A 16,113-nucleotide genomic window follows, 5' to 3' on the forward strand; every position below is an offset into this window, starting at 1 on the left:
CCGTTGTTTCCCCGTTGTCGAGAAGGGCTCGGATGTCGTCGGTGGCTGCGATGAGGGCGGTCTCGGTGCTGTGGTTGGCTCTGAAACCGGACTGCGAGGGATCAAGGCATCCATTCGTCTCGAGGAAGGCGGCAAGTTGTCTGTTGGCGATCTTCTCGATGACTTTGGCAGGAAAAGGGAGGAGCGAGATGGGGCGGAAGTTTTTGAGGTCGGTGGGGTCCGCTGTTGGTTTCTTCAGCAGGGCGCTGAGCTCGGCGTGCTTCCAGCTCTCCGGGAAGGTGGCGGTGTCGAAGGAGGTGTTGATGACGTCCCGGAGTTGGGGTGCGATGGTGGAGTCGGCCTTGTTGAAGACGTGGTGGGGGCAGGGATCAGTCGGAGATCCGGAGTGGATGGTGTTCATCGTGCGGGCTGTGTCTTCGGTGGTCACTGTGGTCCAGGTGCGGAGGGTGGCGGTGGGGTGCGTTGGTTCTGCGGTTGGGTGCGTGGATGGTGCGCCAAAGCTGTTGTGGATGTCGGCAATCTTGCGGTGGAAGAACGAGGCAAGGGAGTCCCAGAGATCTTGTGAAGGGGTGATGTCGTTGTTGCCGGTGCTGGGGTTGGAGAACTCCTTGACGATGCTGAAGAGTTCCTTGCTGTCGTGTGCGTTGTTGTCCAGTCGATCCTTCAGTGATTTCTTCTTGGTGGTGCGGATGAGCTGGTGGTGCTTGCGGGTGGCGTGTTTGAGGGCGGTCATGTTGTCAGTGGTCTGGTCGAGGAGCCAGGCTATCTCGAGGGTGCGGCAGGTCTTCTTGGAGTCCTTGAGTTCGTCAGTGAACCAGGGGGCCTTCTTGCTTCTGGGGTTGCTGGGAGGGTTCTTCAGTGGTGCGAGGTCGTCGGCGCAGGCGGTCAGCCTCTGCGTGAAGTTGCGGGCTGCTTTGTCACTTACCAAGGGGGACCCTGGAAAGGTGGAGACCCTCAGTAATTGCCCATGTTGCACATGATTTAAAAAATCTCTGCAGACACCCACTTCCCCTTTATCTCACTGTTGCAGGTTCCTGCTTTCACCCTTTTTCAGGGTGATTCTCTGTTTCTATTCCTCCTGCTTTCTCTTTGTGTGTTTTTCTCTCTCTTCCTCTGAGTCAAAGACTGATGATAAAAAAGAAGTTCTGTACCCCAGAAATGAGCGCCGGTGAACCCCACCTAAAACCAGCAGCTCAAATAAGCACTGGCTAATATATTTTAATTATATGTATAATTAAATTGAAGCAACATAACTCACTCAAAGCCTATTTAACTCGAAGGCATTCTGAATGTGCACTTTATCCATCTACCTACAAGTTTAGTAGAATTCATGTTTTTAATATATGTTGCTTCATGTTTCTGTTTCGCGCTTCATATTGTGCATTTTTGGTCACTGCTATTGCTAAACAATAATGCAACCTTTTTGCTGTCTCGGTACAGGCAGTTTTAGGTTTTTGTTACAGTCAGTGTCGTGTCCCCGGCTCCAGATTAAATACAGGGGTATGCAGCCCTTTGTGTGGAGGCAGGACACAGCCTATTGAAGAGTATGTAGAGAGGATTTTTAATTAATTCTAAACACACCAAATGTGAACTGGTTTTCTGTTCCCATTTTGAAGCTATAGCTTAATAAGGTAAATTCAATGTTGTCCTATAGGAGAGGTTGGCCCTGCAGTAGTGAAAAAATAATTTAAGACTTTTTCACTACGAGGACACACTGGTAAACCCTAAAAGTACATGACCAACTTTTTCAAATACATTACACACTGCCTGGTGGGCTGTGGAGAACCTACTCTAGGGTGACCTACATTTCTTCAAAAAGCAAGCTTAGGCCAGGCAAAAGGTTTATTTTGCCATTTCGAAATGGCAGTTTAAAACTGCCTACGCAGGTTGCAGTGGCAGACCCGAAACATGTTTGAAAAAGTCTACTTAAGTGGGTAGCACAACCAGTGCTGCAGGCCCATAGTAACATTTCATGTACAGGCCTTAGGTACACATAGTATCAGTTTACTAGGGACTTACAAGTAATTTAAATATTCAATTGGGTATAAGCAAATTCGACCATGTTTTAAGGACAGAGCACTAGCACTTTGGCACTGGTTAGCAGTGGTAAAGTGCACAGATCCTAAAGGTAAACAAAAATGGGTTCAGAAAAAGGAGGGTGAAGACAAAGATTTTGAGAATGACACTGCAGAAAAGGCCAAGTCCAACTACATTGTTGTTTGTTGGAGTTACAACTCAGTGTATGCCTAGGCATGGGTCCTGTGCTCACTGTGCCCGCGAGCTCAAGGCTGCAATCTATTGACGAGGTCCAATTAGTACAAAACTGGTCTGGGGCTGCTTGTGTTATTTTCTGGAGGGGATCTCGTCTGGATGTTTGGGAAGCACTGTGCACATGAGGAGCAGTGTCTACGCTGTTTTACATAGGAATAGAGTGACATGATGGGTGAAAAACAATCAAGTAGAATGCGGCAGGAGGGATCGGCAGTGCTGAGATCAATTCGAGTATTCCACCCATCACCTTGTTATTTACCACATTTTCAGCAGTCAAAATTTCTGGGAGAAACGTGACAGAACCACTGTAACTTCGTGGAACTCGTTATGTCCGATTTGACTGGTAACAGAGTTACCAGCTCAATACGGAATTATGGGCCTCTGGTTAGTTTGGTCTGTGTCACTTTTTCGATGAAAGACAACTAATTTAAACACGTTGATAATTTTCAACTTGCCAATTTACTGTGGTCAAAAAAATCCCAAATACTGTTACCGTGAATAATGATTTTTCAATTAGGAAGCGAATGTCTCTTATTGCAGTCATAAATTTCTCTTAAATTCACCACAAGCTTTTTAAATTAGGACCAAAATGAGTGAAACCAAATTGCTATATGCCTGAAAGATAATTAATTTGAGTATAAATAAAAAAAATTAAAATCACACAAAATAGAAAAGTAATAATAGGCATTGTTGAGTCAAGGCAGACTTGAGATTTACCAGAATAATGATGTAGTGCATTCCATCATTCTTCAGCTCTTGTACATAGTCAGGCAATCCTGCATAGTTCACTTTGTCAAAGGTGAAGTCCATCTGCCGGTCCATATAATCAATATCACCATATTGAACATCCTAAAAAACAACCAAACATGTCAGCACTTAAATCCATAACTGCAGAAGCAATTGTAAATGAAACAGGAGAAAATTCGAGGAGGATTTTAGATTGTGCGGCTGGTTGGCCATTATAGAAAGACCCAGGGACATTATGGCAGTGTTGTGTATTTTTGGTGGTTACACGGAAAAGGCATGTTTGGGTTGTGTGTTTACACGTAAAGCACTTCACCACTTAATAATTTGCAATCACAAATTATTATATTTGGGCAATTTCAAGCTGAACTTGGTGAATGGCACGTACACTTGTGGGCTTCAGAGGCAAGAAACATGTTGACCTAATCAGATTCTAGGGAGGTTTAAGTCCTGTGAATCCATCCTTGTTTTGTTAATCTTACCATGGAAGTAATTTACTAATAAATCCCTTATGGTAAGTACTCCGATAGGTAATTTTAATCCTTTATCCTTTTGCCCCCAATCTTCCACCGTTTTCCTCGAATCACAAAAAGTGAATTCCCAAATGGTAAAGTTCAAAAAGCCATAGTGGTTTGTTTGAACTTTGGGATAGACATCTTCATAAAGAACTCCAAAATAATGCCAGCCGGTTATTGCACCTCCCACCTGATGAGAAGCAGGTCCCAATGATGAAAGATGCCACCTAAGTGGGTGAGGAGCCCTGTATCCTAATACGAGAAACGCTGTAACTACAGGAATTTCCAGCCCAATTATCTTAGCTGACCACACAAGACTGCCCAAAACAAGGAGGCCTGTATTGAACGTTATACTTTGTTTTATTGTGTACAAGAAAATATCAGCAGAGCACTCTACATCAATGGAATGTTGAGAAAAGATTTGAAAATGTGTGTCTCAAGTTGGATTTTTGGACGTTGACCCAACCAATTACATTTTATTTCACACGTTTTATAATTTGTATGTTCATGGTGATTTCGTGGGTTGCCACCAATCACACTATTTTTGTTAAAAACCTGAGGCAAGATTAGGAACTCATGTCAGTTGATTTCAAAGCACGAAATGTAGGAGGCTGTGGTAGGTTGTGGTAGGCAGCTCACCAGCCTAATGTTATGGCGATTCCCTCCCCTTGCCAACTCAGCACAGATTCACATGCCATGTTTGGAGATTCCCACTGGCTTGGCAGATATACGTTTGGCTAAAGTTTTTTAACCAGTGGAGCTGCACCACTTTTATCAATTGCAATATTGGCCAGCCATCAAGTCATTACGACTGATCGTCATTTTTTTTTCCACAAGCAACCCCGCACCGTTGGGGATTGGTTTTGAAACACAAACGTTCATTAGCCCTGGGTGGCATGGAGGACGTGCTTTCCATTACCCAAGAGATGCCAGGCGTCATGTTTTTTTGTCCAGGAGAGTCAGGATTTTCGTGACGGTCCCAGGGAGGTAAAATATGCTTTCTTTATATGAGATAGAAAAAGTGCAGATTTGGTTGTGAGCGTACCACCGATTGATGACAGGTCTCCCACGGTGCCAAAACCTTAATGGCTCCTTAATTAATTATTTATTTTACAGTTTAGTTAAGCACAGCAATTGACGGTATGCATCAGTGCTGTATATTACATGTAAAGAAAACCCCACAGAACATGTATGAGGTATCAGCAGAACAACTGAATTTATAAATAAAATGCTTTCGCGGTGTATTATCTTCTAACTACTTCCTGAATCTCAACATGGAAAAAAGAGCTTGCGGGCCACCTGAAAATTTACTTCACATAGTTCCAACAACCCATTCCCGAAAAGTATTTGCTTTTATTTTGAATTTAGGAATCTCCGGTAGGAAAGATGCCTTGCTTCGAGATTCCCCTATTCAGAAGTGTGGGATCCATATTTTACCTGCTTGGTACTTAGTTATTAGATGAACGGTCTCATAAGTAATCCATGCCCTCTTGAAGATTAAGTTGGATTGCAAAGGGTACCGGTGGGTGGGTGAGAGTAACATGGTTCGACTTTCTTTCTCCTGAAGTCAGCCGTTCTGCAGCAATGAACCAGTCAACTCAGTGGTGTTTATCGATCCTGGGTAATACCACTGTCTAAACCACTGTCGCAAGGATACCTGAGCTATCACAGGCTTCATTTTCTGCAGAAGGCGAAGTTCGTGGTTATTGGACTAGTGCTGGTTACACATGATCCGGCCGTGGTTCAGGGTGACACTAAGTGAGTTTGGGCACCACCATGGGGCTGTGCAATTGTGAAATAGGTGCAATCGACAATGTCTCCCACTTTTTAACATGCCCCTTGAATGAAATGCCAAAACCTTACATTTACACTGTGTCTTAAGGGAAAGCGGTATTAGAAATACAGCAGAAGTTTGACAGTTCTATTGCTCTTCAGTCCGTATAGGTAGTTATTATATTAAATACGCTAACAAAGTTTTTTAAAAGTTTTTTTTAAATGCTCTTTAATGACATATTAATATTCATTCTAATATAATGTGTCTAAAATATTGCATTGGCTGTTTTGAATGTAATTATTTGCATAGAGGAGAGCTCAGTGCCAGCATCAGTCTAGCTTGTAGTATATCCGGTAAATTAGCACTCCAAATGACTCACAGGGCTTGGCAACCAAATGATTTCCTGAGCAGCCTAACAACTAAACAACCAAGAGGGAGGAAGAACACTGCCACCAAGCCAGCATCAGTTCTCCCATTGCACTATAGTATATTAAGTTCATAGTGTTTTCTATATACAAGTATAAAGTTGTTCGTAACTGGTGTTTGCCACCAGTGTCAGAGGTATGGTCTAAGAATCTGATGTTGAAATGTAATTGTTATCTCTTTTAGACTCCTAGGGCCTTATGTACAAACACATTTTACCATAGACACAGAATGTGTAAAACCCTTTGATACATCTGGCCCTAAGTTTGACAGTGTGATCCCCAACAGTTAAATTAATCACATGGGTGCGACACAGAGGGGGAAATATTGATAGGACAGAACAAACATGATGACATTCACTTCATCTTGTTAAACTCAGATATTTCTACTGCACCCTGAGCTGAGGACACACTTCTTTAAAGAACATTACATCTCGAAAGCCTGATTCCACTCACAAAACTCAGCTACCTCCTCAATTACATATTGGTGTATCATTGCCTTTGACCTCGTTCAATGCTTTGTTGCCTTTTGCTTTGTGCTACTCAAATACCACATACAGCCACAGATGCTTCAGAAATAACCCAGGTGGAAGTTGGCAATTAGAGTGACAGTGAATATGGATAATGTATGTCTATCCATACATTAATGATACAGAAAGTGTTTCACAATGAATTAACAGCAGTGTTATATCACATTGTGAGAGATTTACATAGACAAGAAAAAAACCAATGTATCCAGTGGTTTTATCTGAGGAAGTTAATGCAACAGTGAAAAACAGCCAATCAAAACTATGACACTAGAAGTAATAACACAGTATCAGACCTCTTAGTGATGCAAGTAAAATGATAGTTGATGCAAAAATGACATTTCTAATCCATCTGAACATTAGAGGATGTTATTTCTTCTGTAATAGAATATGGAAACTGTTCCCTATAACATCTTAGGAAACCATTGGGAAATATTCTCCTCCTTAACTTTTACAGCTCGATAGGATCTGCTGAAAAAGGCTAATGTTCGGATCATCCGAAATGCTTCTTCATGCTTCTAAAACTCCTAAGCTATTGGACTGGATTGATCTTCTATGTTGTTATTTCATTGATTCATTAAGCTGGCCTACAGTCCTGAATCCTGTATTCCAGAAATGTCAAGAAAAGTGTATAGTTGCTGAGAATTGAGACAGATGACTCATGTTTAATTAATAGTGAACCTGATCTGAATCAGAAGAAATGACAGGGATAGGGCAACTCCATCATCCCAGAGATGTTTCCATAAACACTGTTTAACTGAGAACCAGTCCATTATTTTGCACCAGTTAGTGGAAAAAATATTTTGTGCAATACTGAAACTATGCTGCTGTTAGATGGAATCAAAATCGCCATTGAACATGAAAATTTTGGATCGAGCTTAAAAATAAGAATACCTTCAGGCTGATAAATGTAGGAATGTTATATTATCAAATTTCTGGTCTAGGGGACTGAAGGACAACACTGTTTCTTACCATTTACCGCTTAAAACAAAGAGTCAGATGAGTGTGTTGCAAAACATGACTTTTTGAACAGTTAATAATCACATATGCAGAAAGAATTTGAAGATCCAAATTTGTTCCCTGATAATTCGACCCTTATTATCAATGGTTAATCTGCTCAGACAATGCAGTTATATTATCAATTAGGTACCTAGGCCGTCAAGTCCGTAAGAGCATCGTTATATCAAGGTAACATCGAATAGTAAAGGGAAAATGTACTTTTCATAATTTAAGTCACCTAGTTTACAGCAAGCAATAAGCAATTGGACGAATACCTAATTTTAGCCAGAACTGATATTAGAAATGACAACTGTTTCAGGAGAAATTAGAACATTTCAGTTGAGTTTGCAGAATTTATTTATACAATTTGGGCAACAAACTTTCAGCTGTATGATAAAATTGTATTTATTTGGATTGTTGCTACCCTGTGCTTGCTAACATTAGGAATAAAACGTGGCCCAAGAAATGAATGAAATCACACAATGGAGAATCATTGACAGAAATATTGAGATATGAATCTTTTATAGAGCAGTGGTTCAGAAGGAACCCAGTGAAGATGCATCTCCCGTGGGGTCCAGCTAAGAAAAGACACCCTGTCTCAATCCCCACTTAAAACATCTGAGTCAAGTTTCTAAAAGAAATAGGCAAAACACCAAGCTCTTCTGAAAAACGTCCTATGTCCAAGTGGCTTCCAACAAAAGAAAACTGAAATGAAACTCCCAAAAACATCTTTCCAGCAAGGGTTCCCATATGAAGTGAGTTATTGAATGTGCCGACTGGAGGTCAGTTCTTGCCTTTTGTTCTCATCCACCAAATGCCCAGACCTCGGACTACTGTGCTTTGGAATTGGTGAGGCTGGTGGAGAAGGACATATACTCTGTCCACTGTGGCCTGTTGCAGCTACAGCCTCAAAGCAAGTCAGGAGTAAGGATGTTAATATAGCCTTATAGCCCGCCGTAGCGGGCTATACCGGCTATTAAAGGCCTGCTGCAGCGTTAAAGGCCCGAGCCGAAGGCGAGGGACTTTAACAAAGCAGCGGGACTTTAATAGCCGGTATAGCCCTGCTACGAAGGGCTATAAGGTTATTAGAACATTCTGCCACTAGAGGGCAGAATGTTCTAACAAATAAAACAAAGCCTTCAGGGAGCGTGAGGGGATTCAAATCCCCACAGGCTCCCTCAAGCCTTTGTTCACAGCCACAGCTGTGAACAAAGAAAATCATTGGAATGTTATACCAGCCATTATAAGCCCGGAGCTCTTCATTGTTTTCAATGGAGCTTCCAACATTCCAATGTTCTAATATGTCAGAAAAGGCGGTTCTCAAAGGCAAAACTTGGACTTCCTTTGTCATTCCTGTGAAACATACACTGCAACACACACAACATTTTCTTGCGCAGACACAAGGGCTGACATCCATTTTTAAATTGGCTGATACTTACGTGTGGGATATTATACTGTCTTGTGCGCCTGACTGTTTCCTTCATGGTGGCGAGGCTTTTATAGCCGTATCGAGAGAGCTGGAATCCCAGTGACCAGTACGGTGGAAGGAATGGACGTCCAATGGCCTATGATTGAAAGCAAAAATTAATCCTCATGGTTGCTGCAATCTGCAAAAATATCAGAAGTATCTTTTTTAACTAGTCATCGCTTTATTATAATTTGTAAGGGCCACACACAATATATATTAAAAAACATAAAAGACCAATAAAATGTGTTATCAGGTTTTGAGAGGTGGATAAAACATGTTTGTCTTTTTAATGTTAGATCTGTTTCACACATTTTTAACAGATCTAAATGTGCCTGTGATTGATTACATCTTTAAGATGTCCGTGTTTTAAACGTAATTTCGAGGTTCCTTTGAGTATTAATTGAGGAGTGCTAACCTATTAGTCTTTCACTTAGGTCTGATGTGGGTAAAATTCCATCTGCATAACTATGGTACATTTTCCAATTTTCTGGATTTTAGTACTGTCCCTTATAGAAACCAGTTCTAGTTTATTGGAGTTTAACTAGTCGCATGCTGCTCCAAGTTAATAGCCTCCACGTTTTCAGGGAAGTTGGATGCATACAGTTTAGAAACTTGAGTTTCTACTACAGAGTTCTGGTGTGATAATTACTTTGAAGTTAATAAAAAGTTGCGCTTTGGTTACTTAATGTTATACATTTCTTATATTTTGATCATTTCAGTTGATTGGTTAAACAAAATAAAATCTGCATGCCGTTTTAGTTACAAAACTCATTTAGATGTTGCGATGACTGGTAAAAAGGTAAACAAGATATCAATAACCGTTTGCAAATCAACGCCAACTTTGGTCTCGTGCAGTGATCTGTGGGAAGTATGCAGAACTCAGGTTTGAAAACTGTCAGTCTCCTGTAATGAATACACAGAGTGCTGTGGACTTAGGCTACTGAAATGTCTTTTCACAAGTTATTAAAACTGACATTTTTCCTGTGTGTGCTCCTCCTCTTTACTTAACTCCAGTGCTTTAAATGGGCCGGTACTCACCGGTACTGAGTACCGGCACTTTTTAAATTTATCACTGTGAGTACCGGCACTTCTCTACTGCCTTGGAGAGTACCGGTACTCATGACAAGGTAGGTTTAGTGGCTTTGAGTGCTGGTGAGCAGGAGTGGAACTTGTCTCTGGCAGCAAAGGCGCCGCTTCTGTCTCCCGTCCCCGATCTGAGCCCCAGCTGAGCTATTCAGCAGGGCTCATTTGAATAATGTTCGGTGCTCACCACCACGCTGTGCTTGCACGCTGTGGTAAATAAAATTCCTTTACCGGGACTGAATTTGATACAGAATCATAATAAAATAGCTCAGTAAAATGAGAGGCAGAATCCGTGATATTAGAGTTTCGGAATGGGCTTTATTTCAATGATCGATTATAATCGGATGCTCCAAGTTCCATCACCACGGGGGTTCAGGAAGTGAAGTACATACTTTATTGACAAGAAGTAACTTTTATAGTACATACGTTACAATGAAGTGAAATGCAGTAGGCGTAACAATTGATAAGGAAATTGACGTTTTACCTGCGTAACCGAAAATGGGTGTAATAAGGAGTAAAAAGGAACATGATTGGTTATGATGTCATACATAGGTGGATCTATAAGATAATACTTGGCATAGATGCGCGCGCAGCAGCATGACGTGTAATTGACGTGTAACTAGGGGGTGAAGGGGACTTGACATTAGCTCTACATGTGGAGACGAGAAGTCTGGGGGGTCAAGTCAACCTAATCCCAAATCATATCTAACATCCTATGTTTAAAGAACTATGTTATCCACAAAAGAAGGACTCTCGGACAGAATCTATTCTATACTGACTGTGCGTGCGTGTACAAGCGTCTAAGTGTCTACACTGAATGCGAGGGGGTAGGAATATTCCATGGTAACAGGGCTATGAATTACTTGCATGAGGACAGAGAAGCCGGGCCTTTTGCTTGGTAACTGGAAGAATGTTTACTTAAACTACTAGGCAGGAATGCATCGGCTGAGGGGGAAGCAGATAATTCGAAGGTGAAATACAGTTCTTGGCAGAGAATAGGCTGATGTCAGGCTTCGTGAGCCGCGCAGAGAATGAGGCAAAGTTCATGGTCACAGATGCAGGCTCAGACTGAAGCTTTCAGAGACAGAAGGCAAGAGGAGTTTTGATGACAGAATCAGGGCCTACTTGCCTGGACTGTAAAATGGCATAAGTGAACCATATAAAGCCGGTGGCCTTTCATATTTAGGAATGGAATATCCGGCCTATTCATGGCGGATCTGACAGAGGACATGTTGACGGTGGACGCACATGTATTTGCGTCTTCATAACTGGAACTGGAGGGAACATACATGTACTTGTGACATGCACATAGAACCGTTGGGGTCCAAGATAGGGGACATAACTGACCAGGAAAATCCACATTTCCACATTCCCTCCTTGTCCCCTACTTGCCCTTCAAGAGATATCAATCTTCATCAATCCATTGATCTGTTCATATAGCATCATTTGTTCTTCTTTCTTCTTCCGTGATCTTGAATGAAATCTTGGTGGTGGAATACACGATGTGGCACACAGACCACAAATCGCTGGTCCACATTGTAGACATAGACAGCAACTGAATAGTATGAGAAGGCCAATACCTAGGAAGGATAAAACTCTCCATCCCCAGGCTGATATCACACTCCAAAACCAACTGGACCAAGTCCAAGTGCCTGGGTTCTGGTGTATCTGGTTTACAATCTTATGAAGGCGAGTGATGGCTTTATATACAGATGGCGAATTTTCTGGTATGAATACGCAGCAGCTTGATCCGATGACCCTACAAGCTCCGCCCCTATCAGCCAGGATGACGTCAAGGACAAGACGATTTTGAAGCACAACAATCCGCATAGCAGACTGCTCTTCTGTTAAATTGCCTAAGGCGGAAATAGTCTCATTCACTACTGCTTCAAGGGTTCTAGTTAATCTACGTATCAGCTTACTATTAGTAACAGTACCTATATAGGGAAAGATGCCTTTATTAAAATCTACATACTTGTCCCATGCCGTCTCAGTGTAATCGACAATGGGGAGATCTCTCCGCTTTCTGTTGTGTACTAAATGAATATTTCTGTAATAATCAGGAGGAGCTAGAAAAACAGGTGGCAAAAGGAATGCAATGTAGCAGGTACCATCCCAATCTGGAGGTAGACGCATATATGCAGTCTGACCACATATAAAGTAGGAGTGGCGAGAAGCTTTAAATGAAGATTTGCCTTGATCACTGAATTCTACTATAGTAGTGCATTTACTATGGCCCATATGTATGGAACCAACCTTTCTTACACACAATTCACCCTTCGCTGGGAATACTGACATGGTGGGTAAGACTAGTTCAACTTCGGATACGACATTTAGAATCATGAGATTAGGTGTAAAATTACCTAATCCATATACTTCATTTTCTAGATCAGTTCCTGTTCTTTTGGGGCGACCCTCCTTGTCAGGGTAACAGACCTTGAGTAAAACTAGGTTCAGGTTTCCCCATACCCAATGATCTTGGTAAACTGCTGTGTCCGAGTCTATGGAATTGATTAAACTAAACCATGCTCCACAGGAGCCATTATGTGTGAATGGATGTGGAAAGAAAGGCAGGACTCCTTCATAATTCTGATAGGGAGGGAGTCGGCCACACACCCAACAATTGGTGGCATTACTAGTATGATGGGAATGATGTAACATACTAATGAAAGTGTTATTGCGCAGCGCAAGTCTATAAGACAATTCATGCGGAGGTAAGTCACTAAAAGAATGTTCAGCAGTAACATTATAAACGTGTCTAGAAATAGGGTAATATATGTGCAACAACATACTTGTAATAATTATTAAAAGACTCAATAAAAACAAAATTAATAATGTCCCTATACAGTGGCTTCGCAGTAATTTACAATACGCCTGTCGTTTCAACATTTTTCGCGACTGTCCATGATTCAGGTCTAGAGGATACATGTCAGGGACGAATTCAACCGCTTCACCTTGGAGAGGACTTAAACAATCAAATTGTCTGACGTTCTAGGCCTCAATTTTTCTTTATAGAGTTCTGTTTCAGTCTTTTCAACCAAAGGAAGTTTTGAATCAGTCTGTGAGGGAGTGCATGGCACAATGTCTATATCCGAGGATAGTCCATGAAATTTCTTGATATGACTTGAATGAATCCAGCCCTTGCGGCCCTCGATCTTCACGGCTGTCCTTGTGGTCAGCAGGACCAACTTGGGTGATTTCCACCTGGGCTCCAGTTGAGTCTTTCGGTCGAAATTCCTCACAAAGACAAGATCACCCGGAACAACGTCATGGGGTTTCACCTCAGTGTTGTCGGGAAAGGCTGCAGCTACCTGTGAACGACAAGATTGTAGTGCAGACATCAAGGAAGCCAAGTAATCTGTCAGCATATTACAGTCAATATCAGTTATTTTGCGTGGTATAGGCGTCCCCCACATATTTGGTGGTCTGCCGAAGATCACCTCATACGGGGATAGCCCTGTTCGAGAGTGTGCTACCATTCTCATGTAAAAGAGTGCAACGGGTAACGCTACTACCCAGTCGACACCTTTCTCTCTGCATATTTTGGACATTCTGATTTTCAATATCTGGTTATGTCTTTCTACGAGACCTGCTGCCTCGGGGTGTCGGACACAGTGGAATTTCCACTGATATCCTAACAGAAGTGAAACGTGTTTCATTAATTCGGATGAGAACGGCTGGCCGTTATCTGAGTGAACAACACGTGGTAAACCGTATCGTGGGAAAAATTCTCGAACCAACTGTTTGGCAGTAGTCGGGGCAGTGTAATCTGAAACCGGGTATGCCTCTGTCCAACGGGACAGAGCGCAGACAACTACGAGAACATATTTGAATCCTCGACATCGTTCCATCTGGATATAGTCCATCTGGAGTACTTCAAAAGGATGATGAGGAGGATGAAATCCACCCTGTTCTACGGGAACGCTCTTTCCTGGGTTAAACTGACAACAGATCATACAGGTACGGACCTTTTGTTTGGCTGCTGCTCGTAAATGTTTATTGAACCAAATGTGTTGAATGCTGTCTAGCATAGCTTTTTCTCCTAGATGTGCTGGACTATGTATAGTGTTAATTATAACTTGGACCATTGAATCAGGAAGGAACCATACAGACTTTTCCTTCATCATCCATCCTTGGTCCGTTTGGATCCCTCCTAATTCAGTCCATTTCTTTATTTCGTCTGGTGTAGCATGTGTCTGTATGTCAATTACGTCAAGAGTAGGATCTTTAACTGTCATACAATGTGTCGGTGTCGGGACTATTGTCTTTGTCATGTCGGGGGTTTGAGTTTGAGCAGTCTGTTTAGCTGTTCTGTCGGCTAGATCATTGCCTTGGGAAATGATATCAGTAACCTTTGTATGAGCCTTACATTTCATAATTGATATTGCAGTGGGTAGATGTATTGCATCTAATAAGGCATGAATGAGGGGTCCGTGCTGAATGTGGGCACCGTGGGAAGTTAAATAACCTCTCTCTCGCCACAGCACGCCGAAGTCATGTACAACTCCGAATGCATAACGTGAGTCAGTGTATATGTTGACTTTTTTATTCGTGGCTTGAATACAGGCTTGTGTCAGAGCGATAAGCTCTGCGGCTTGAGCTGACAAAGTATTTATACGATTAGTTTCAATGACTTCAGTATCTGTGGTGACTGCGTAAGCAGCCACTAACTCTCCTGTACTTGTTCTCATACATGAACCATCTACATACAAGGTCAGGTCCGGATCTGACAATGGAACATCGGTTAAGTCTTGTCTGGGTTTCGTCGTTATCGTAATAACTTCAATACAGTCATGAGCTAGTGGATCTGTTCCGATTACAGGTAAAAGTGTGGCAGGATTCAATGTGTTACAGCGTCTGATTTCTATATGCGGCTGAAACAATGTAAGTTCGTATCCTGTAAGTCGCGCTATAGTCAAGTGTTGTGTTTGCGTTCTATTCACAAGAACCTCTACTGCATGTGGTACTTGAACTGTCAATGGATGTCCTAACACTATGGCATCGCTTTGTCTGATTGCTAAAGCTGTCGCTGCTACTGATTTCAGGCATGCAGGCAAAGCCTGAGCTACGGGATCTAATGTACTAGAAAAATAAGCACATGGTTTGTGTGCTCCTGCTTGTTCCTGTGTGAGTACTGACAAGGCAGTACCTTCGCGTTCTGTAACAAAGAGTGTAAACTGCTTTCTGTAACATGGCGTTGCTAAAACAGGTGCTTGACATAAAGCTTTCTTTAGGCTTTCAAAAGCTTGTGTGTGTTCCTGAGTCCAAGGGAGAACAGTCGGTGTGGCTGCCTCCTGTGTGGTTAACTGAATGAGTGGTTTTGCTAGAAATGCGTACTGAGGGATCCACTGCCTGCAATATGACGTGAGGCCTATGAAAGCTCGTACTTCCTTTTGTGTCTTGGGTATTGGCATGTTAGCTATTAACTGAATGCGGTCGGGTGTAAGCTGCCTTCCCTCCTTGGACAGCGAGTGTCCAAGATAAACAACTCGCTGGACACAGAATTGCAGCTTAGAAGGGGACACCTTGTGCCCCTTTTCGGCTAGAAATTGTAAAACTGTCAGTGATGCTTTTTCACATTCCGGTTCGCTTCTCGCGGTGATCAGCAGATCATCGACATATTGAAGCAGAGCAGTGTTAACTGGCATGTGGATACTGTCAAGTTCTCGTTTCAGTGCTTGGCTATAGATGCTGGGGCTTTCTGTAAATCCTTGAGGTGCGCGTGAGAATTTAAAGCTACGCCCATTTAAACTAAATCCGAACAAATATTGACTTTCCGGATCTATTGGGACGCTGAAAAAGGCATTTTTGAGATCAATTACAGTAAAGAATGTTGCTTCGGAATCAATAGCTGTCAATAATGACGAGATATCTGGAACCACAGGAAATTGTGGCACAATGCATTTGTTTAACTCGCGCAGATCAATAACCAATCGATATACTGGCGGGGCTGTAGGATCTGTTCGTTTAAGAATCGGAATTATCGGTGAATTACATACATTGGAGTCTGTTTCCACAACTACTCCTTGGGCAATTAGCTCGTCAATGATTTGTAGTAAAGCCACTACAGCATCTGGTGGTAACTTGTATTGTCGCATTCGTGGTAGCACCACTCCTGCCTTTAGTGTGACTCGATATGGTGTAATATTCATGCAACCAACATCAGTAGGGCCTTGTGCCCATAGATGTGTAGGTAAAGTCTGTAGTCGGGGATCCATGTCTCTAGACACATAGTGACCTTTAAAATCACGTAAAAACAACCTTACTCCTTCCGGAGAACAACATATTATGGCTCCTAGGGCTTTCAGAG

At 42.2% G+C, this 16,113-nt stretch overlaps 1 protein-coding gene across 1 annotated transcript in view; it reads right to left on the minus strand.

Annotated features, from left to right (window-relative positions):
- LOC146856076 (lysosomal alpha-glucosidase-like) overlaps positions 1–16,113 on the minus strand; it is an 829,176-nt gene that overhangs the window by 362,719 nt on the left and 450,344 nt on the right. Inside the window, exons 8-9 of the mRNA XM_085654093.1 lie at positions 8,692–8,817; positions 2,989–3,120 (exon numbers count right to left, since the gene is read on the minus strand). Of these exons, the coding sequence (XP_085510219.1) occupies positions 2,989–3,120; positions 8,692–8,817 (258 nt within the window). The remainder of the gene's footprint in view (positions 1–2,988; positions 3,121–8,691; positions 8,818–16,113) is intronic.

The sequence above is a fragment of the Triturus cristatus genome, chromosome 4_1 (genome assembly GCF_964204655.1).
Source record: "Triturus cristatus chromosome 4_1, aTriCri1.1, whole genome shotgun sequence".
NCBI lineage: Eukaryota > Metazoa > Chordata > Amphibia > Caudata > Salamandridae > Triturus > Triturus cristatus.